Raw genomic sequence first — 22,096 nt, 5'->3', positions numbered from 1 at the left:
CCCTGGATTAGATGGTTGTTGTCATTTTGTTAAATGTATTAACCTGCCCTTTGCCACCAGGTCCCAGGGCAACTTACAACAACTTAAAGTTCAGAATTAAAAACAGTTTACAATTGTAGGAATAGGGCAGGCCCTGAAAACACACATCTCAGGTGTCAAAGAGGGACATCTTCAGCATTTGCGGAAAGCTGTTTAGCAAAGATGCCAGACCCACCTCTGTGAGGAGGGAGCTCCCCGACTGCAGAACTGCCCCAGGGTTGGACTTAGATGATGCTTTGGGTGTCTTGCAGCTGTACAAGTCTATGATTCCCCTCTGGTGCCTTTTCCCTTTCCTGTAAAGTATTGCACTTGGGCAAAAAAAATGAGAGGCACAAATACAAGATGGGTGACACCTGGCTTGAAAGCACTACATGTGAAAGGGATCTAGGAGTCTTGGTTGACCACAAACTAGACATGAGCCAACAGTGTGACGTGGCAGCTAAAAAAGCCAATGCAATTCTGGGCTGCATCAATAGGAGTATAGCATCTAGATCAAGGGAAGTAATAGTGCCACTGTATTCTGCTCTGGTCAGACCTCACCTGGAGTACTGTGTCCAGTTCTGGGCACCACAGTTCAAGAAGGACACTGACAAACTGGAACGTGTCCAGAGGAGGGCAACCAAAATGGTCAAAGGCCTGGAAACGATGCCTTATGAGGAACGGCTAAGGAAGCTGGGCATGTTTAGCCTGGAGAAGAGGAGGTTAAGGGGTGATATGATAGCCATGTTCAAATATATAAAAGGATGTCACATAGAGGAGGGAGAAAGGTTGTTTTCTGCTGCTCCAGAGAAGCGGACACGGAGCAATGGTTCCAAACTACAAGAAAGAAGATTCCACCTAAACATTAGGAAGAACTTCCTGACAGTAAGAGCTGTTCGACAGTGGAATTTGCTGCCAAGGAGTGTGGTGGAGTCTCCTTCTTTGGAGGTCTTTAAGCAGAGGCTTGACAACCATATGTCAGGAGTGCTCTGATGGTGTTTCCTGCTTGGCAGGGGGTTGGACTCGATGGCCCTTGTGGTCTCTTCCAACTCTATGATTCTATGATTCTATGACCTCTTCTGCCTCCTTCAGGGCGATGTGGGGCTGGCCATGGGGAAACTCTATGGGAATGACTTCAGCCAAACCACCATTTCCCGCTTTGAAGCCCTCAATCTGAGCTTCAAGAATATGTGCAAGCTGAAACCACTGCTGGAGAAGTGGCTGAGCGATGCAGGTAGGTTGGTGTTTCAATTCATCTTCTTCTGCAAGCCGGCATTTGAATGAGCTCCCATTTCTCGCAGGTTTGCTTAAAGAAAAAAAGAAAAAATATATATTTCCTGGTCTAGCTTGTTTTACTGTTTCAGCATGGGTTGAGGGGTGGAGAGCTGTGTCTCCTCCCCTCTCAGATTTTCAAACTCTGGCAGGATTGTAGGGTATAAATAGATGCTGTGCTTGTTTTCCTGAAGGAAACAGGATCCCTCATGAATCATACATCATTGTCCCACTAGGGGGCAATAGAGGGTGTGATTGTCTCCCAAGACGGAGAGAGAATAAAGTGAGTGTAGGATCCAAACAGAACATTGCAAAGTAAGACGCCAGCTTTCAAGTTCAACAGAACTCTGCTTCAGTTTGGATGTCAAGCAGAACAAAAACAGAAAGAGGGGTGTCTGAAAATATTTTTTATACAGCCCACCTTTTCTCCAAAGAGCGCAAGGTGGTGTATATACTTCTCCCCCTCTCTATTTTATCCTCACAACAGCCTGTGAGGTAGGCTAGGCTGAGAGGCAGTGACTGGCCCAAGATCACCCACTGAGCTTCCTGGCTGAGTGGAGATTTGAACCCAGGTTTCCTGGGTCCTAGTCCGACACTCTAACCACTACACCACACTCATGTCTCTGTGGGGCGTGGTGGGAAGCTCAGCCCAACCTTTGGTAACAGTCTTGTGGCTGGTGCTTATGGGAGTTGCAGTCCAAGATATCTGGAGGCCACCAGATTGGGGGAGGAGACCTGAGATCAGAGCTTGGGAACCTGTGACTAGATGCTTTGGACTCCAGCTCCTAGCAGCATCAGGCAGTAAAGCAAATTGTCAGTTTTCTGCCATAATCCTTGCACACATCAATATATTGGCTTTGAATTAAATGGTTTGCCTATCTCCTTGCTCCATAGAAGCTTCCCCTTTGGACTCTTCCGTGAGCACACCCAGTTCCTACCCATCTGTGAGCGAGATGTTTGGCCGCAAGAGAAAGAAACGCACCAGCATCGAGACCAACATTCGCTCCACGCTGGAGAAACGGTTCCAAGACGTAAGAGAAACAATCCACTTGCTGCTTTTAGCCGTCGAGCATAATATGGGGAGGTATATAAGGCTGGAGGTTTGACAAGGCAAGTGATGAGAAGCAAGAAGGGATGCCTTCCATCACTTCACCCCACTGGTCCTTCTAGGTTTTCCTCCATCCTAAAATAGTCAGTCTAGATGACATCCATGGATTCCTTCCAGGCCTGTGATCCTGTAGCCAGTGAGGTTAAGAATCTAGTAGGGGAGGATGCAAAACCAACGAAACCAGTTCCTTTTGTTCAGGTAATGGTCTTGGCTAGCCAGTTAAGTACTTCCATTTGCATGTCCAAAGAGGTTGCTCTGTTGCCATGGAGACAAATGGGTGGGCATTTTCCCACCTCACCTTCCTGGATGCCATGTCAGCCTAGGAGGGAGAACAAAGGGACAAGGGGTGCTGTGTGAGAGACAGTTTTTTGCTGATGCTGATGCTGGAAGCTGGAGACCCAGAGGCTGGACCCAAAGATGTGGCATTCGGCTTCCCTAGAAACCTAAAAGGAAGACAAGTTCTGATGGAGTGTAAATGCTGTGAGGCCCTTCATCCTATGTTCAGGTCGTCTACATGTGTAAATAAATCCATATGTCCTAAAGATACCACAGTCTCCCTAGACCTTCATTCCCAGGAAACTGAACCCTGGGTAAGTGCAGGAGCCCCCAGAGTCTCTCAACACACAGAGATTAGGTGCTTGCAACACTATATGATCTAGGGCTGTGTGCAGGATTCGACTGGTCCAAGTCCTGAACTAAATTGAGCTGATTTGGGGGAGTGGAGGAGTCAGACATCCCCAGATCACTGCAGGTTGAGCCATCCAGTGATCTGTGAGCTGTAGCATGATGACAGCCTTACCTTTCTATGTATATACGAAGAAATAAAGTGCTGTGGATGGTGTTGCTTATTTCAGCCTTTTTCTCTTCAGAACCCCAAGCCCAGCTCAGAGGAGATCTCCATGATTGCAGAACAGTTGTCCATGGAGAAGGAAGTGGTCCGGGTTTGGTTCTGTAACCGGCGCCAGAAAGAGAAGCGCATCAGCTGCCCGATGCCCTCCCCAATCAAATCACCCCTCTACAACTCCAGACTGGTAAGAGCTCCTTCGCCAAAGGGGACTGGCAACCAGTGGGCATTGCTAGATAGTTAAAGGACTTGAGGCAGATGCCCATAACGCACATTTCTTGCAAATTGGCATGTGCTAATTTATACACAGATAAAAAAGGTAAAGGACCCCTGACAGTTAAGTCTAGTCGCAGACGACTCTGGGGTTACGGCGCTCATCTCGCTTTAGAGGCTGAGGCAGCCGGCATTTGTCCACAAACAGTTTTTCCGGGTCATGTGGCTAGCATGACTAAGCCACTGCTGGCTCAATGGAACACTGAAACCAGAGCAGCGCACAGAAACGCTGTTTACCTTCCTGCCAGAGCGGTACCTATTTATCTACTTGAATTTTTTGGTGTGCTTTCGAACTGCTAAGTTGGCAGGAGCTGGGACTGAGCAGCTCGTCACGGGGATTCAAACTGCCGACCTTCTGATCGGCAAGCCCAAGAGGCTCAGTGGTTTAGACCACAGCGCCACCTGCACCCCACTTTTACACAGACACCCCTGGGCAAATTTAGGTGGTGGAGCTCTCACTTTGTGCCCAGGAATTGTTGTTGTACCCAGTGCTAGTCCTACTGGCAGTGGCCCACTGAAGTTAATGGACATGACTAACTTAGGTTCATTACATATGCTCCAACATTTTCTGTCCCAAATGCAGGACACACCCCCATCATGCTGCCCCTGCCTCCCCCCTCATCCACCCATGCCACCTTGACCCACCAGCACCATCCACAAGCATGCCCGGGCTGACTCAGCTCACCACTGCCACCCACCACCCACCGCCTTACCTTTGCCAGTTCACTGCTGCCGCCACTGCAAAGCCAAGGCTGCCTTCTCCCCCTCTGCAAGATCCACCAAGGCACTTTGGTGCATCCCTTTGAGGCAGCCAGCACAGCTTTCCAGAAGGGTGCATCCCTGGCAATGTCAAAGCGATCTCAGTGCTCTGTTGTCCGTCATTCCAGCATCCAAATCTCAGCTTCTGGGATGTCCCAGTTAAAGCGGGACAGTTGGGGGGTATGTCATTAACTAACCTGGGTCCAGTCTGAGGGGAACATAGTTGTCTCCAACTCAAAGTTTGCTGTTTCTTATTTGGAGCTGTGTTCCAAAACACCTGGATTGAGGAAAGCTGTTATAAACCAAGCTGACCTGTCCTTTCTCTCACAGAAGCTGGACTATCCGCATCCCATTGTCCCTGGCATGTCCTGTTACAAAGACCTCAGGCAGCAAATGTCAGCTTGGAGAGCCTGCAAGAACAGGCAGTGCTAAGCTGGATAGATTCGAGGTCTGAATGGTGAAAAGCCACTTGTTTGTACATAATAGCCAGGAGTATCACACAAAGACTGTGCTTTGAACATCATGTTCCATGTCACCAACAATGTGCTCCTGGTGTATCAGAGCCAACAGAGCACCTCTCCCTGTTGAAAACTGCTTTGCAGGTGGCGGGTGCGTAGCTCCACGCAGCTGCTGCCTGCCTCTCTGTCTTTCTTAGAAAGCAATTTGAATTGCACATGCACCTACATGAAGGAACGAGTGGAAGTGGGTTGTGTGAATGGCCAGAGAGTTGTTGCTGTTGGCATGAGCTGGATTCTGTGTGGTCCTCACCTTACACTGGGCGAAGCGTTAGTGTATAAACACACTTTGAAGTGGAATGCAGCTGTTGCTGGGGTAGAGCATGCCAGCTCCTTCTAAAGGAATGGCTTGCCGTAGGGGATCGAGGCAGGAGAGCCAGGACAATATAATGGCTCATGATGAGTTGTCAGCCACAAGGGCCTTGCTTCAAGTTTCTTGGCAGCCCTCAGTAAACTGCCGTCTCCCCAAACACAAACACACAGAGGCAGTATGGGAATAACAGCCATGGCCTACCTTGCAAGATTGTTGGAAGTGTTACTGAGATGGGGTACAGGTAAAAAGCTTAAAAGCCTGTTAGAAATGCTGCGTGGAAAAAGGCTGGGATCCAACTGAAACTGTGACGAAGAGTCTCCGTCGCCGGAATGTCAGCCAGCTTCCTGAGATGCTATCGCTCCAAATTAACAAGGCCCCCAGCAAATGGAAAGAGCACCTTTTCCCTGATTCACCAGGACTGACTCAGAGAGGAGAGCACCCTCTGAGGATGACTCATTCACACAGCTTCCTGCAAGGCAGCTGCTTCTAGCACAGCACAGGGTGCTCTCAAGCTCTCTCCATTTTCAGGTGGGATCCTCTCCTGTGTCAGCAAATCCATGTTGTGCAATCGTTGTCGAAGGGGAGCTCTTGCGCAACAAATACACCTTGCCCCAACCCCCCTCAAAATACCGTATTTTTTGCACCATAACACTCACTTTTTTCCTCCTAGAAAGTAAGGGGAAATGTCTGTGCGTGTTATGGAGCGAATGCCTACAGATGGTGGGGGGATCTGCTGCAATCGTGAGCAGAGGATCCATGGTTCCCCTTCCTTCCCTCCTCCATGGCTCCATGGCAGGAGAAGAGCCGCTGAGTGGGGAGGAGAGAGGGACAGAGAGCCTGCTTGCTTTAAAGGAACAAAGCGGGAGAGGAGAGGAGCTGCTTACACGAGTCCAGAGCTGTTTTTTTCAGCGAGCCGGGGAGGAGGGAGAGAACAGCTCACTAAATAGCAGCAAAGCTTTTCGCAAGCAGGCTCTCTGTCCCTTCTCCTCCCCACTCAGCTGGCTAAATAGTAGCAAAGTTTTTCAGCGAGCCTGGGAGGAGGGAGAGAAGCAGAGCCTTTAAAGGAGCAAAGCAGGAGAGGAGAGGAGCCTTCTCCTCTTATACCCCTCTTCTGCATTATTAACAGCATCCTTCTCCACCCACCCCACGCGTGTTCCATGTCCCTTGAGTGCTTTTCCTTCCCTTCCCAATTAAAACGTGGTTACAAAGCACGGATCCACATGGATCCTCAGGATTTTTGCACTGGGTATTCCCAAATTCACCATCAGATCATATAGCATGTCCAAGGCTACAGCTTGCACCAACAAAATCATGCACCCACTGTTGCCTGGGGCCGCAGTGGTGCAAAAACGTGGTTACAAAGCATGGATCCACATGGATCCTCAGGATTGTTGAATTGGGCTACCCCAAACTCACCGTCAGATCACATGTCTGTGGCCACAGCATGAACCACAAAAATCATACATCCACTATTTCGTTTAGAATATTTTTTTTTCTTGTTTTCCTCCTCTAAAAACTATGTGCGTGTTATGGTCAGGTGCGTGTTATAGAGCGAAAAATACGGTAGACTTTTTGCTTTGAGATATATATAAAAATAAATAAACAATGTCCAGTAGCACCTAGAGACCAACTAAATTTGTTCTTGTTATAAGCTTTCGTGTGCATGCACACTTCTTCAGATATACTTCATCAGACCAACACGGCTCCCTACCTGAATCTTTTTGCTTTGAGGAAAGGGATGGGGAAATTCACTAGACAGTGTGGGACAGAACGCTTGCCTGGACACAACCTCCTCTAACCTCCCCTACAACAAATCAGAAGGCTCCTGAAATAGGCAGTGTCATCTCATCTCCCTGCAAACCAATCAGAATTAATGCTTTTTTATTTAAAAAAGGTCATCTGGAAGCAACTATCATCTCCGGCTGCTGAACCATTTGAGCAAATTGTCATCTAAGTCCAGCAGCAAATGTAGAGTTGGAAGGAACCTTTGCCAAACTTTTATTAGGCATTACAAGTATTGGCCATCATAAAACATCCATAGATAAAATTTAAAAATATGTACAAATAAACAGCCATGTAAAATATGTAATAATGAGGATTTTCATTGGAGTTTCTTCCCACTAAATAAAAAGGAGGCATGGCTAAGTACCACCTGCATTATACATTTAAAGCAGCATCACATTTCTATCACAGACTTACATCTCCCAGAGTTCCCTGTGAAGAGGGATTGCTTGTTAGACCACTCTGGGAATTGCAGCTCTTTGAGGAGAACAGGGGTCTCCCAACGACGCTTACCCTTAAGAAACTACACTTCCAAGGATTCTTTGGTGGAGGGAGCCACAGTCTATATTTTGACGTATTTCCTTTAAAACAGCTCAAAAATTATTTATTTTAGATTTTGTGTCCAGATTTCCAACCGTGTTTTAATGTACAGTGCAGATGATGCCAAAAATGAGCTTCTCATTGAACAATCTGAGGCTCCTTTAGCACAGCAGCTAGGTGACTGCTTATTTGTGTGTGTTTTTTCTAAGCACCAGCCATATGACTTGCAGTGCACAAACCAACCAAGGCCAATCTTTTAACCCATCACCCCAAATGATCCTCTTTTGTTTGCTTTTCTCTTCCAGGTCTCTACCTCAGGATCCTTGGGTCCCCTCTCTGTCACTCCTGTTCACAGCACCATGCATGGGGCAGGTATGTGGGGGTTCTCTCCCCCCCCCCAGGAGAACGTTTCTCTGTTTCTGTTTTTTCCTTCCATGATTCAGCTCCTCTGATCCACTTCTCTAGGTGGGATGGGGTTGGGGAGGGAACATGGAACCTGCCTGTCTTTTGCCTCAGGCCTTTGGCGCCTCAGGCCCTGCAGGGATATTCCTCTGCACAGCTCAGACCTTGCCTAGGGGCACAGGACAAGGAATGAATATATATCGTCTTGAAGCAAACCTGCCAAATCTTTGGCCGCAGGCTTTCCATTGGTACTGTAATGGGCAGTTGGGCTGTGAAAGCCCAACAGGGTAAAATGGAAGGGTGTGATGACAGACAGGCCAGAGGGCAGGTTCTGGAGCAGGCAGTTAAGGAGGTAGGGAGGTGAGATGAGGAAATCTGCATCATTACTCCACTGGTCAAACTACTCAGACTGAGGGGCTATGAATCATAGAATCATAGAGTTATCTACTCCAGCTCCCTACAATGCAGGAATCTCAACTAGAGCATCCATGGCAGATGGCCATTCAACCACTGCTTAAAAAACCTCCAATGAAGGAGAACCAACAACCTGCAAATGGAGTCCGTTCCACTGTCAAACAACTCTCACTGTCAAGGAGAGGACTGTAACTCAGTGCCAGAGCATCTGCTTTGCATGCAGAAGGTCCCAGGTTCAATCCTTATCATCTCCAGGTTGGAAAGGGGAAAGACCCTTTGTCTGAAACCCTGGAGAGAGGCTGCCAGTCAGTGTAGACTCCTAACAACAACAACAACAACAACAACAACAACAACAACAACAACAACAACAACAACAATTTATTATTTATACCCCGCCCATCTGGCTGGGTTTCTCCTGCCACTCTGGGCGGCTTCCAAAAAAACACTAAAATACAATAACCTATTAAACATTAAAGCTTCCCTAAACACGGCTGCCTTCAGATGTCTTCTAAAAGTTTGGTAGTTATTTTTCTCTATGACATCTGATGGGAGGGTGTTCCACAGGGAGGGCGCCACTACCGAGAAGGCCCTCTGCCTGGTTCCCTGTAACTTGGCTTCTCGTAGCGAGGGAACCGCCAGAAGGCCCTCGGTGCTGGACCTCAGTGTCTGGGCAGAATGATGGGGGTGGAGATGCTCCTTCAGGTATACTGGACCGAGGCCGTTTAGGGCTTTAAAGGTGAGCACCAACACTTTGAATTGTGCTCGGAAACGTACTGGGAGCCAGTGTAGGTCTTTCAAGACTGATGTTATATGGTCTCGGCGGCTGCTCCCAGTCACCAGTCTAGGTGCCGCATTCTGGATTAGTTGTAGATTCCGGGTCACCTTCAAAGGTAGCCCCACATAGAGCGCATTGCAGTAGTCCAAGTGAGAGATAACCAGAGCATGCACCCTCTGGCAAGACAGTCTGCGGGCAGGTAGGGTCTCAGCCTGCATACCAGATGGAGCTGATAGACAGCTGCCCTGGACACAGAATTGACCTGTGCCTCCATGGACAGCTGTGAGTCCAGAATGACTCCCAGGCTGTGCACATGGTCCTTCAGGAGCACAGTTACCCCATTCAGGACCAGCGAGTCCTCCACACCCGCCTGCCTCCTGTCCCCCAAAAACAGCACTTCTGTCTTGTCAGGATTCAACCTCAATCTGTTAGATCCAATGTTAATAAACTACAATTCCCATCAGCCCCAGCAAGCATGGCCAATGGCAATGAGAGTTGCAGTTCCACAACGTCTGGCAGGCTAAAGATTCGTCATGCTGGTGCAGACAGCACTGAACTTCAGGGACCAATGGTCTGGCTTGGCCAAAGCCAGCTTCCTACGTTCCTATGGCATGGCTTAGAGCAACTGTTATATAGAGCCGGCCAGGCCCCTGTTGGATCTACAGGTCAGCTGATCTGGCTGGTCCAAAAAACAGCAGTACCATCTCTGGCCAATGTAGAGGTGGCGCCACAACACAGCAGAGGCAGGTCTGAGAATTCCTTCCTTTGCCCGGTGGCACAAAGAGTAAGATGCCCGAGTCCCTGTTTCATTACAGCCACCAACCACCAGCACCATACCTGTTTGACTTCTTGCTTACATCCAAACCAGGGTGGGGGGGCAAGGGGACACTAGCTCTCAGCTTCCTCCTTTGTAATCTCTGTGTTGCCACAGTGGAACTCAGCTGAGAGGAAGATGGGAGCAGGAGGGTGGGGGGACAAAGTTAGAATTAGTCCTTGGCTCTGCTCCCACCAACCAATGGCCTCTCTGGATCCCACCCTGCCAGGGCCTTTTTGGTGATGGCTCCTCGGTTGTGGAAATGCCCTCCCTAGTGAGGTGTGCCTGTCCCCATCATCATTCATTTCTTGGAGGAATTAAAAAACATTCCTGTTTACCCAGGCAACTGGTGGCTGAAGGATACTGTCCCTGGCAACCCCAAGGTCATTTGGGAAGGGTGTTTTTAACCGTAATTGCATTTAGATGTCTTTAATTGTCATTGTTTGTAGAATGCTTTAATCTGTTTTGGAACGTTTGTTGTTGTTTTTAGTTTTGTATCTATGTGCCACCCTGGGGTCCAGGAGGAGCAAGGGCAGGATGTAAATTCAATAATAATAATAGTAATAGTAAATTAATAATAATAATAATAGTAGTAGTAGTAGTAGTAGTAGTAGTAGTAATATCCTGCCCATCTGACTGGGTTTCCCCAGCCACTCTGGGTGACTCCCAACAGAATTAATGATGATAATACTAAAAAAAGCAATAAAACACCAGACATTAAAAACTTCCCTAAACAAGGCTGCCTTCAGATGTCTTCTGAAAGTCAGATAGTTGTTTTATTTCCTTGACATCTGATGGGAGGGCATTCCACAGGGCGGGTGCCACTACCAAGAATTAAATTATTATTATTATTATTATTATTATTATTATTATTATTATTACTACTACTAGTAGTAGTAGTAGTAGTAGTCCCAATGGGCATCAGCCACCACTGAATGGAGGGCCTAGGAAAGAAGGGCCAGAACAGTGAATAAGTGAAATGGGGAAAGGAACCAGGAACAAATGCACTGTTAAGATGCAAAAGAAACCACAACTATTTGCATGCACCAGAAGGCCTGAAGGGTTTTTCTTTAAGGATAGTTTTCTCTCTCACACAGTGACATCATCATGCTCTCCAGGGAACTCCAGCCGGCCCTCGTCTCCTGGCACGGGACTCCACGCCAGCAGCCCCGGCATGTCCCAGAGCAACTCCAAAGCAGCCATCAACTCCTCCAGCTTCAACTCTTCTGGGTAAGGCTATGTCGGGGGGAGCGGGCTGCAGTTAAAAGAATAATTGAATTGTAGAGTCGGAAGGGACAAGCAGGGTCATCTAGTCCAACCCCCTGCAATGCAGGAATCTCAGAGTTTCCCCTGTGATCATGTGAATAAAAGGACAGTGAAGAAAGCCAGGAGGCAGAAGAGAGCAGAATATAATACAGAGTCACCTGAGGACACTGAAAATCCCAATCTGGCCAGGTGTGACTGTGACTTTCCCCCGGGTGCTGAATTTCCACTCCTGGGAAACAGTTGTCTTCTGCTTTAAGGCTTGCAGGAAAATGAGCAGCTGCACTTGGAAAAGTTCACAGTTGCAGAACTGCACCTGAAGTCGGACAAGGATGCCCACTGGAGATGTAATAGGTTGCTTTCACACTAGCCTCCATGCTCTGGAATTGCTATGCTTTGAGTAACCACTTTTTACAGAGAATTTGGAAAGTGTCCTTGTCAGCCCACTGCAGTCCAGTGTTTTCTGTGTTAACCTCCTGTAACTTTTCAGATGTGATTAGCGATTTAAAAAAATACTAAAGCAGCAAAACCTGATAAGTGCAGACTTTGGGAGCCCACTGTGCCCTTAATTGAAAACTTCCTGTGTGCTAGTTCAGCCTGTTTTATTGCTTTGGGCGGATAGTAATTAATTAATTTCTTATTAGGTAGTCAGTTGCTGATCCCTGGTGGAAGGGGGTTAAATAGTCATTCCCTTGCTGCTGCTGCTGCTGCTGCTGCTGCTTCCTTTTACAGTGAAATACAAGACTCTTTTGCAGCCTTTAAGAATTATACACACACACCAAAAAAAAAATCCGTACAAAAAAATTTCATAATGTCTTGCCTTGAGGGCAAATTTGGAATTGGAAAAATGGCACATGGTGAAACAGCTGGTACAGATCCACACTGTATGTTTAAAGCACATATAACACACATTTAAAGCAAATGGCTACCCTAAAGAATCCTGGGACTTAGTGCTTGAGTTTGCCTTTTCTTCTCCCTTTTCCCTCCCCCTCCCCTTTCCTTTTCTGTCATGTCTTTACATTTAGGGTTGCCATATGGCCTCTTTTTCCAGGCCATGTCCTCTTTTTCATGGGCAGAGTTGTCACAGCGATCCATAGTTTAAAAGTAGAAGTCGGCACAAATGTGTCCTCTTTTTTGTAATACATAACCACCCCTCCAAAGAATCCTGGGAACTTGGAATTGTAGCTCTGTGAGCAGTTAAGCAACAGTTATCTCAGGTTTCTCTGGGGGAGGGTGTGCTTTAAAATGTTCTTTATAAGAATGGTGTGATTGTTAGCTTAGTTCAGAGCTTTTCAAACTGTGCGTCGCAACACACTAGTGTGTCAGCTACAGTGTGTAAATGTGTCTCGCGAACGTTCCCTGCGCTCCTCCTGGGGCTGGAAAGGGGTTTGTTTAACCTCTGGCTTGCTAGTAAAAATGAATGTCTGTGTCGCAAAGTTATACATTTGTAAAAAGTGTGTCACCAACATGAAAAGTCTGGAAAGCTCTGCCTTAGTTCCTTGCCAACACCATCGCTCGTCCCTGTCTCAATTCTCACCATAGGAACAGACCAGAAATCTGATCATGTATGCCCTGACAGTTTGGCCCTGATCATGTATGCCCATTTAGGTTTTTTATGGTCTTTTTTTTGCTCTTTTTTATTAAATTAACAATCAATCATACATAAATAAGCATAAAAATGTGCACCTCCACCAAGACCATTCCATTATATCTCTCCAACCTCCCAAAATTTTGACACCTCTTGCGATGGTTTGACCCCTTTCTGTTTCAACAATACAAATTCTATGAACACCCTCCATATCTCTTCAAAATCATTTCTACTACATATTCCCCATCTTACCTTCAAGGCACATGTTAATTTATCACTAATAGCTATATCCCAAACCTCTTTGTACCATTTTTCTGTTTTATATTCTGTTTGCCCCTTCCACTCCTAGCTATAATAATTCATGCAGCTGTCAATAAATAGCCTGTGAACCTTCCACCCCATCATAAACTGATAATAATGCTACCTCTGGACTTTTGGTCAGCTTTAACCCCGTGATTTCTGTTATCTCCTTAAACACCCTTTGCCAAAAAAAATTGTACATATTTACACCCCCAACACATGTGAACACAATACCCTGTTTCCTGGCATCCCCTCCAACATAACACACATCTAGTTTTTATAGACATGCATTCTCTCTCTTTCTGCAGAGAAAACAGTTTCTAAAGTTTTGCCTTTGTGTCTTTTTTGTTCTGTTTATCCTTGTGAGCAGATCCTGGTACCGATGGAACCAGCCCACCTACCTCCACTGAAGCCCCATTCCTCAAAGAACAGTCAACTCCACCTTCTTCTTCTCTGCAGAAAAAGAAAAGGAGCCTGAACTTTTGTGCTATGGACCCGCTTCTTTGGGAACAGTGGCTCAGTCAAATGCACGGCCCACATGTCACAACCAGTCTCCCTTCAACCTCACTTGATGGCAGCGACTTTGCAAGCAGAACTGTCAAAGAGACTAAAACGGTGACACGTGGCAACGGTGCATGCACATGGCATAAGCCCTTCGCATCATGTTGTCCTCAGGCACTTCTGCATCCGGTTGCCTAAACCTTTTGCTCTGTAACTGATGCCTGGCGATCTTCAGCGGGGAAGTGGTTCTGTCTTCTCTCTCTAGTTTGTAAATGCTTTTTGTTGGGAGGCAACTGTGAAGACGCATCCATTCTCCCATCTAAACCGAAAGATCCCCACCCCCTAAGCTATGCCAAGGCTGCCAAATTAGATTTCCTGAAGGTTTCAATCAGGATTGGCATTTTCAGTGTCCTGCAGGTGGTGCTCTGGAGCAAGATAGCTGTGCTTGGATTGCCTGTGAGCGATGCATTCGCTCAAAATTGTGGGAATGTTTAGGTGATCTGGATGCATGCAGGTTTTGATCCCCAGACTCTTTGTGCTGGGGACTTGGGGACCCCAAAGCTTCTGGGGAGCAAGATAGACATGGGATTGACATGCATCTAATTGTTCAAGAGTGAGGGCCGACCCTATCGTTGGGCAGAGTGAGGTTGTACACATGTAGTTAGTCTCATTTGTATCCCCTAAGCTAACCAGCTGCAATGGAGGGTGATTGCTCCTTTGCTGACATTGAAGCAAAACACAGCTACCAATCTGGTTGGCTTCAGTGAATGACATGGGGAGGGTACCATCTGGGCCTGCATCTCAGGTAGCAAAATATCTTGGGCCAACCTTGGATGGTATATTCACCAAATGGGCACTTTTTCACCCAACTTGCCTATCTATAGACACTTGCTTCTCCAATATTTGGGTGGTTGTGCTTTAGAATTGCCAATGCCTGTGATAGATGTGTTAATTTTTAAATATATATATATATATTTAAATGGTCTCTCACGAGGAACTCTGATTAAACAAGTCAGGCATTTTTTCCCACACATGGCGGTTCAAGCTGTACCTTAAAAAGTCCAGATTTGCCCAGGTGTCTACTGGACAAATGCCTTGATAAGTTAATACATTTCATCTTCACAAACTTAAAAATCTCAAGCAGTTTTGAAACCATTTTACAAGTTATTTTAAAAAATAAAATAAGCACACATATCTAGTCATGTAGACACCTCCCTTTTTTCATTCAAGTGAAACATTTTGGTGGGGAAGATTGACTGGACAAAACTGCTTGTGAGCCGGTCTAAGTCAATTCTACCACTCCCTCGATCTGAATGTGACTAGGAGGGGCAACAGTAAATAGAAAACACGGAAATAGGTTGAATAGCCTCTAACCCCTGGAGTTTGGCTACACATACTTACATGCTAAGTTGTTGGGGTGGGGAAGAAATTTGATTCAGTTTGCATCCAAAGGAAAACCTACCTAACTGAACTTTCCAAAATGATGCACAAACTGAAGCACAGCCATCCTTCAAAATTCTCAGTTTCCAAATTTTGCAGGGGAGTTCTGCAGCCAAGCAATGTGTAGAAGACTAGGGCAAAGCATGCATAAAAATGCATATAGTCATGAAGATAACCTACAAAAATGCTTTTTATTAGGAGAGATTGCTTTGCCAAAATGTGCCGGTTAGGAGAATTTTGCACTAAAAAAGTGGTGAATTTTCACAATGACTTTTTAGAAAAAAGAAAAAAATCACAAACCGATGTCAACATGGGGAGAACTTAACCTTTGGGTTGGAAAAACAAGAAAGTGACAGAAAGTGAAACTGACAGACCTGCTCATTCCTCACTAGACATGCAAATCGAATCTTCATTCCCCTGTTTCGCTCAGTTTGTACAATTCCCAAGCTACCAGGACTGGGCCAGAGCTGCTGCTGGTAGCAATAAAAAGGATGAGTCATTTCTTTAACCCCGATACTAAATAATTGTGTGGCATATGGGAGGGAGGAGGTCAGCAAAAGTCTGCTCCTGGGAAAAGAGGCCACCTAGGGTCCCATACTCAGAGCCTGAAGGCTGGAAAAGCAACTGGGTGGAGGCAGCCTTTGGGTTGGGAAAAGTTTGGAGAGGAAAGGATGAAGCAGCCTTTCCTCCTCCAGGCACACTCACCACCTCCCCCAGCTGCTTTCCATTAAATGTGCACACAGAGACGGTGGTGCACATCTGCTATGTAATGAGTAGATTGGAAAAAGCCTCTGAAACCAGCTGACCTCTTCTAGAGCAAGTTCTGTTTATTCACAACATACTTGCTGCTTAGACCAGTGACCAGGAACCTCGGGGCTGGGGTGGGGAGAGGGGGTTAACCAGGCCTATCTGGCTCTCAGCATTCTCTCCAACAACACCCCACCCCACCCCCCAGGTCACGTGCCTTTCCACCCCTCGCCAAGCCTGCTCTGCACACTCCTTAGATGTTTTCACCTGACCGGAATGTGTCCTTGGAGTCTCCCAATGCCTTTTTGCTTTCCTGGAGAGGCAGGGGAATGTGTGATCGTGTGCAGAAACTAGCCTGCTTGTACAAAGGTAAAAATTTCATTCGTTTCTCCAACCCACTTTTGCCCCTTGCCCCGCCCACTTCTGGCAAGTGGCCCCCACCCAGCGGGAAATGTGGCCCTCAAGCTGAATAAGCTGCCCAACTCCTGCCTTAGACAACTGCCTCTCTTGCACTGTAGATCTTTTTTTGCCATCACATTGATGGCAAGGAATGAATATAAAACTATTACCACTTTGATGGCTCCAAGCCCGTTAGAACTGTACTCCTCTGTTCTTTTATGTTTTGGGTTTTGTTTGTTTTTTAATTATTGTTATTAACAGTCTGTCCATTGGGTTTTTATATTAGCTCCGATGCAAAAGAAACTTTGTCTAACGCCGTGATTGCAATCGTGATGTTTGTTTAAGGGGGGAGGGGAGATATTTTCTGTATTGTAAATAGTTTCTCTTCCGCCACCCTACATCTTCTGTGTCTTCCACTCTTCTCTCTTTGGGAGAACAGTTTGTATAACTCAGGTGTGAATTTTGAAGATTTTGTGCCTCTTTTTATGTGTGTGTGTGTTTGTGCACTGTTTTGATTTCATTAAAATTCCTTTTAAATGCTGGGAACCTCCTTATCAGATCAATGCAGAAAGTTGCATTTCCTTACAGAACGAGGCTGTTTATCTGTTATCTAGTTAACGCCCATGACTTCCCCCAAAAGAATCCTGGGAGTTGTAGTGCTCAGAATGGTAGCCCTGGGAGGAATAAACTTCAGTTCCCAAGATCCTTTGCTATAAGCCATGATTACTAAAGTGATATAAATAGGCTTTACAGGCAACCTTGTTTCAATGTCACCTCCATGACTTTTATTTAGGGAGGAAGGTGGCTTCCAAACTGGTCCTGGGTGGGTGGGCAAGACTGAATAAATCAGTGGTCTTACTACAGGCTGACCATTCCTCCCTCCAACCCGTACACTAAGCGATCAGAGAACATGTGTCGGCATAACTTGCCCAGACTCTCTCGCTCTTCTTAGAGGACTGGCTGTTGCAGATCAGGATTCTGCAGCTGTCTGGAATTCCAGCACAGTTCCTGGATCTGGCATTTGGCGAGCAGAGGCAGGGACGCTTCTGAATGCCAGTTGCCGGAGGCCAAAGGAGGTGAGAGTGCTCTTGTATTCGAATCCTGCTTCTAGGTTTCCCACAGGCATCTGTGAGAAGAGGATGCTGGATCTTCTTATGTGGTATGCCTGCACACCTGCAAATCATTTTCCCCCGGGTCTCATGGATGATGCATATGATAATGTGATTAATGTAAAATGTGCAGTCGTTGCTCCGCCCACTTTTGCCTGTGGCCCCGCCCACCACTAGAATGTGGCTCCCAAAAGATTAAAGGTAACCATTAGGTCTAGACTGACCATTAGGTCCAGTCGTGACCGATTCTGGGGTTGTGGCGCTCATCTTGCTTTATTGGCCGAGGGAGCCGGCATACAGCTTCCGGGTCATGTGGCCAGCCTGACTAAGCCGCTTCTGGCAAACCAGAGCAGCGCACGGAAACACCATTTACCTTCCCGCGGGAGCGGTACCTATTTATCTACTTGCACTTTGACGTGCTTTCGAACTGCTAGGTTGGCAGGAGCAGGGACCGAGCAACGGGGGCTCATCCCTTCGCAGGGATTTGAACTGCCGACCTTCTGATCAGCAAGTCTTAGGCTCTGGGGTTTAACCCACAGCGCCACCCACGTCCCTTCCCAAAAGATTACCCTGAAGCAAATGCTTCCCATAGGCTGAAAAAGTCTCCCCACCCGTGCTGTGGAAGGCAACCAGTACTTTAAACTCCACTACCCAGTCTTGGGTGATGACATGCAATGTAACCACCAATCTTGTGACAAAGAGTGTCCTGACTGGTGATCGTCAGGCAACCTGCTGCTTTCCTAGATATATGCTGAATGGTTTTCCTGTGCTGTCATTCTCATATGTAGGTGTCATGGAGGCGAAAAGTGATCGCTCCTCAGGTGATTGCATCTGGCTGTACACAATCCAGGGATAATTAATCCCTTGTCAATCCATAATTATGGGACATACATGAACAATTAAACCCATATTGATTTCCATTGGGATTTGCGGGCACCTAAATGTGTCAAATGTAAATAACCTGAGAAGTGTGTCAATACCGGGCGCCCACATGAATATAGAGTGCAACATTCAGCATCTCAAGAAACTCAGTTTTCAATTGATGTTTTTAAAAGTGTCTCATCCTTAAGGCTATTGGGGTGTGAGCATATGTCCAATGCCTGGTGAGCTATCAGGCAAAAATCAGGGCAGGAGTGGCAACTCCTGTGCACCTCTGCCCTAGGAGGCAAAGTCTTTTCTTAAGCAGAAGGTAAAGGTAAAGGGACCCCTGACCATTAGGTCCAGTCGTGGCCAACTCTGGGGTTGTGGCGCTCATCTTGCTTTATTGGCTGAGGGAGCCGGCGTACAGCTCATGTGGCCGGCATGACTAAGTCACTTCTGGCGAACCAGAGCAGCGCATGGAAACACCGTTTACTTTCCCGCCAGAGTGGTACCTGTTTATCTACTTGCATTTTGACGTGCTTTCGAACTGCTAGGTTGGCAGGAGTTTCTTAAGCAAAGGACACCCTATAAGATGTGGAGACTAGGCTCAAAAGATGAAAGTCACCATTGGCTTATATGGTTAGGTTAATTTGTGGTCTGCCAATCACTGTTAGTCATGTTAGCTCAGCGAAACCTCCATGTCCAAAGGCAATCTACCTTGGGATACCAGCTACAGGGGAACTAACGGCACAGGGTGGATATTGTCTTCACCCCCAAACTTCTGTGAGCTTCTCAGGAGCATCATCTAGCTGGCTGCTTCTGAGCCGAACACTTGGCTAGATGGGCCTTTGGTACGGTCTTACATTTATTTGGTGACAGCGGCAATATCAGGGCAGAGGCTCTTCTTATTCCAGCAAAGGACTGCAGCACTAGGATGCCAGCCAGGTGAAGGGAGTTCTAGTCTAAAACATCTGGAGGGCAACAGGTTCAAGAAGGTGGCACAGGATGTTTTCCATAGCCATCAGCACCGTACATAATGGCTTGAGATGCTGTCAGCCTATCAAGTCACTATGATAGGCATCCCTTCTATGTGGTTTGCTCATCTTCTGCTCCTCTCACAAGGGAGGTGGCCCTCAGTTGTTGTTGTTCTCCTCCCTTACCTTGGATCCTGTTACACGGCAACTCCACCCTAACTTCCTGCCAGCAGTTGGTGCTTAATGATACAGACAATGCCAGAACGTGGGCAATGACCTCTTCATCTAGTTATTTGGGGCATGTAGCATGTTGGGTTTAGGCAACCAGTTTCATGGGATTCTTAATAATAATAATAATAATAATAATAATAATAATAATAATAATAAATCAAACTTTAAAAACTTCCCTAAACAGGGCTGCCTTCAGATCTCTTCTAAAAGTCAGAGAGTTGTTTATTTCCTTGACATCTGAAGGGAGGGTATTCCAGAGGGCAGGCGCCACTACCGAGAAGGCCCTCTGCCTGGTTCCCTGCAACCTCACTTCTCGCAGGGAGGGAACCACCAGAAAGGATTTCAGCTGAATTTCAGTGTCCGGGCTGAACAATGGGGGTGGAGACGCTTCTTTGGGTATACTGGGCCAAGGCTGTTTGGGGTTTTGAAGGTCAGCACCAACACTTTGAACTGTGCTGGGAAATGTACTGGGAGCCAATGTAGATCTTTTAGGATGGTTTGGGCAAAAGCATTCCTCTTTTCCCAGTGTTTTTGTTTGTTGCTATGTTGCGTATATCCATGGAGGGCTATAGAAATTTTAAGAACAACAACAACTCAGCACAGATGGATGGAGAAAGCTTGTCCTTCCCTCCATAAAGGCAAGTTTGGACTAGAAATCAGAAATGTGCTGTTGCACTCAGATCTCGCTTGTGGGCACTTGGGCACCTGGTCAACCCCTGTGAGAACAAGAGACTGGACTTTGGTCTGTTGCAGCAACTAGGCTCTTCTTATGTAGGACTCCTGACAACTCTAGAGGCAGGTGGTGTGGCTTGTGATTCTTCCTTTGGGGGGGAAGAGTTCAGAGCAGGGGGTGGCTCTGAGGGGAAGCAAGAACTCCCCCCCAAAAAAAAATCCCTTGGCCCCCATTTGCTTCCCTATCTCATAACACTAGAATGTATTCGCATCCAACGAAGCAAAATGTTGGCAGATTTGTGACGGGTAAAAGAAAGTACTTCTTTACGCAGCACAGAGTTAACCTATGGAACTCACTCCCACTGGAGGCACTATTAGTCACCAAATTGGCTGGCTTTAAAAGATGATTAGACACATTCGTGGAGGCGATCAATGGTTACTAGCTATGATGGCTATGCTCTGCTTCCGCTTTCAGAGACTGTTCTGAAAACCGCTTGTTCAAAACCACAGGAGGGGAGAGTGTTCTGGTGTTCAGGTCCAGGGGCAGACCTTATATGAAACTAATGGAGTTTAAGCTTCAGGGACCCTAATCCCAGAGTGGCCCCAGAAGTGACTTTAATCCACATTGCTTTTTTAAAAAAATGGGTCTAGTACCGTAGAAGCAATCTGAGTCACACAACTCAAATCGATTAACTGTTTGTCAAAAGTCTGACAAATGTTATAACGTAAACAACCCCCTTGAAGAAGATAACAGTGGTTACCCAGACCTCATTGCTGGTTAATAATAATAATAATTAATAATAATAATAATAATAATAATAATAATAATAATAATATGCCACCCATCTGACTGGGTCGTCCCAGCCACTCTGGGCAAACAAATTAAAACATCAAACACAGTAAATCATCAAACATTAAAAACTTCCCTATACAGTTGTGCCTTAGCAGTCGAATGTTTTGGCTCCCAAACACCGCAAACCCAGAAATGAGTGTTCCGATTTGCATTCTTTTGGAAGCCGAACATCTGGCAGTGCTTCTGGGGCTTCCAATTGGCTGCAGGAAGGTCCTGCAGCCAATCGGAAGCCGAGCCTTGGAAGACGGATGTTTTGGAAGTCAAACAGACTTCTGGAACGGATTCCATTCGGCTTCCAAGGTGTGACTGTACAGGGAAGCCTACCCCCTAACAATTGTGAAGGGGTTCCCATAACTTTTTAGGGCTTTAGGGCCCTAAAAATTTAGGTTCACCACTGCTCATGTCCTAAGGGGTTTTCCCCAAGCATCTGGGCACTCACTGAGAGAACAGGTAAAAAAGGTAAAGGTAAAGGACCCCTGGATGGTTAAGTCCAGCCAAAGTTGACTATGGGGTTGCAGTGCTCATTTCGCTTTCAGGCCGAGGGAGCTGGCATTTGTCCACAGACAGCTTTCTGGGTCATGTGGTCAGCAGGACTAAACCACTTCTGGTGCAACAGAGCACCGTGACAGAAGCCAGAGAGCACAGAAACGCTGTTTACTTTCCCACCACAGTGATACCTATTTATCTACTTATACTGGTGTGCTTTCGAACTGCTGGGTTGGCATGCACTGGGAGAGAGCAACAGGAGCTCAATCCGTCGCAGGGATTTGAACCGCTGACCTTCCAATCGGCAAGCACAAGGGGCTCAGTAGTTTAGACCACAGCGCCACCCGTCTGGCATGGGGTTCCTTGTGAGAACAGGATCCTGGGCTAGATGGGCCACTGGCGGATGCAGAAGGCTCATCTCCTGGCCTTATGTGGCCCCATTCTGGCACTGGATATGTAGCCATTGTGACTAGTAGCCACTGACAGCCACCTTCCCATTGGGACACCATCTGATCTGGGGCCACACCTGCAAAGCATACGCAAAGCCATTTGGTAAGTATAATGACCCTAATCTGATTCCAAAGAGCCCAGAGAGGAGGAGGAGGGCTATTCTCCTCCTAACAGCCAATTGTCCTCACCAACCAGCACTTTTTCACTCAGGTCCTTCTAAAGTATAATCACAAAAGAATCTGGTTTTACTTGCCCGGCAACAGACGTAGTAAGCCTGTCATAAAAAGGAAATGTGAAGGACCAGCAGTCATAATAAGCCAACCTGCCCTCAACTGGAAGGTTATAAGAGACTGGGGAGCCCAGTGACTCATAATGCACATGGGGGAATTGGCC

The 22,096-nt window shown here is 46.7% G+C and overlaps 1 protein-coding gene across 1 annotated transcript in view; it reads left to right on the top strand.

Moving 5' to 3' along the window:
* POU2F3 (POU class 2 homeobox 3) overlaps positions 1 to 13,808 on the top strand; it is an 80,198-nt gene extending 66,390 nt beyond the window's left edge. Inside the window, exons 7-12 of the mRNA XM_053367342.1 lie at positions 1,111 to 1,252; positions 2,185 to 2,321; positions 3,268 to 3,429; positions 7,730 to 7,796; positions 10,927 to 11,059; positions 13,351 to 13,808. Coding sequence (XP_053223317.1) covers positions 1,111 to 1,252; positions 2,185 to 2,321; positions 3,268 to 3,429; positions 7,730 to 7,796; positions 10,927 to 11,059; positions 13,351 to 13,390 — 681 coding nt within the window. The 3' untranslated portion in view covers positions 13,391 to 13,808. The remainder of the gene's footprint in view (positions 1 to 1,110; positions 1,253 to 2,184; positions 2,322 to 3,267; positions 3,430 to 7,729; positions 7,797 to 10,926; positions 11,060 to 13,350) is intronic.
* The last annotated feature ends 8,288 nt before the right edge of the window (positions 13,809 to 22,096 follow it).

This window comes from Podarcis raffonei, chromosome 15 (assembly GCF_027172205.1).
Source record: "Podarcis raffonei isolate rPodRaf1 chromosome 15, rPodRaf1.pri, whole genome shotgun sequence".
Taxonomy (NCBI): Eukaryota; Metazoa; Chordata; class Lepidosauria; order Squamata; family Lacertidae; genus Podarcis; species Podarcis raffonei.
Note: the sequence above shows the minus strand (reverse complement) of the source record. Positions and strands in the feature narration are given on the sequence as shown.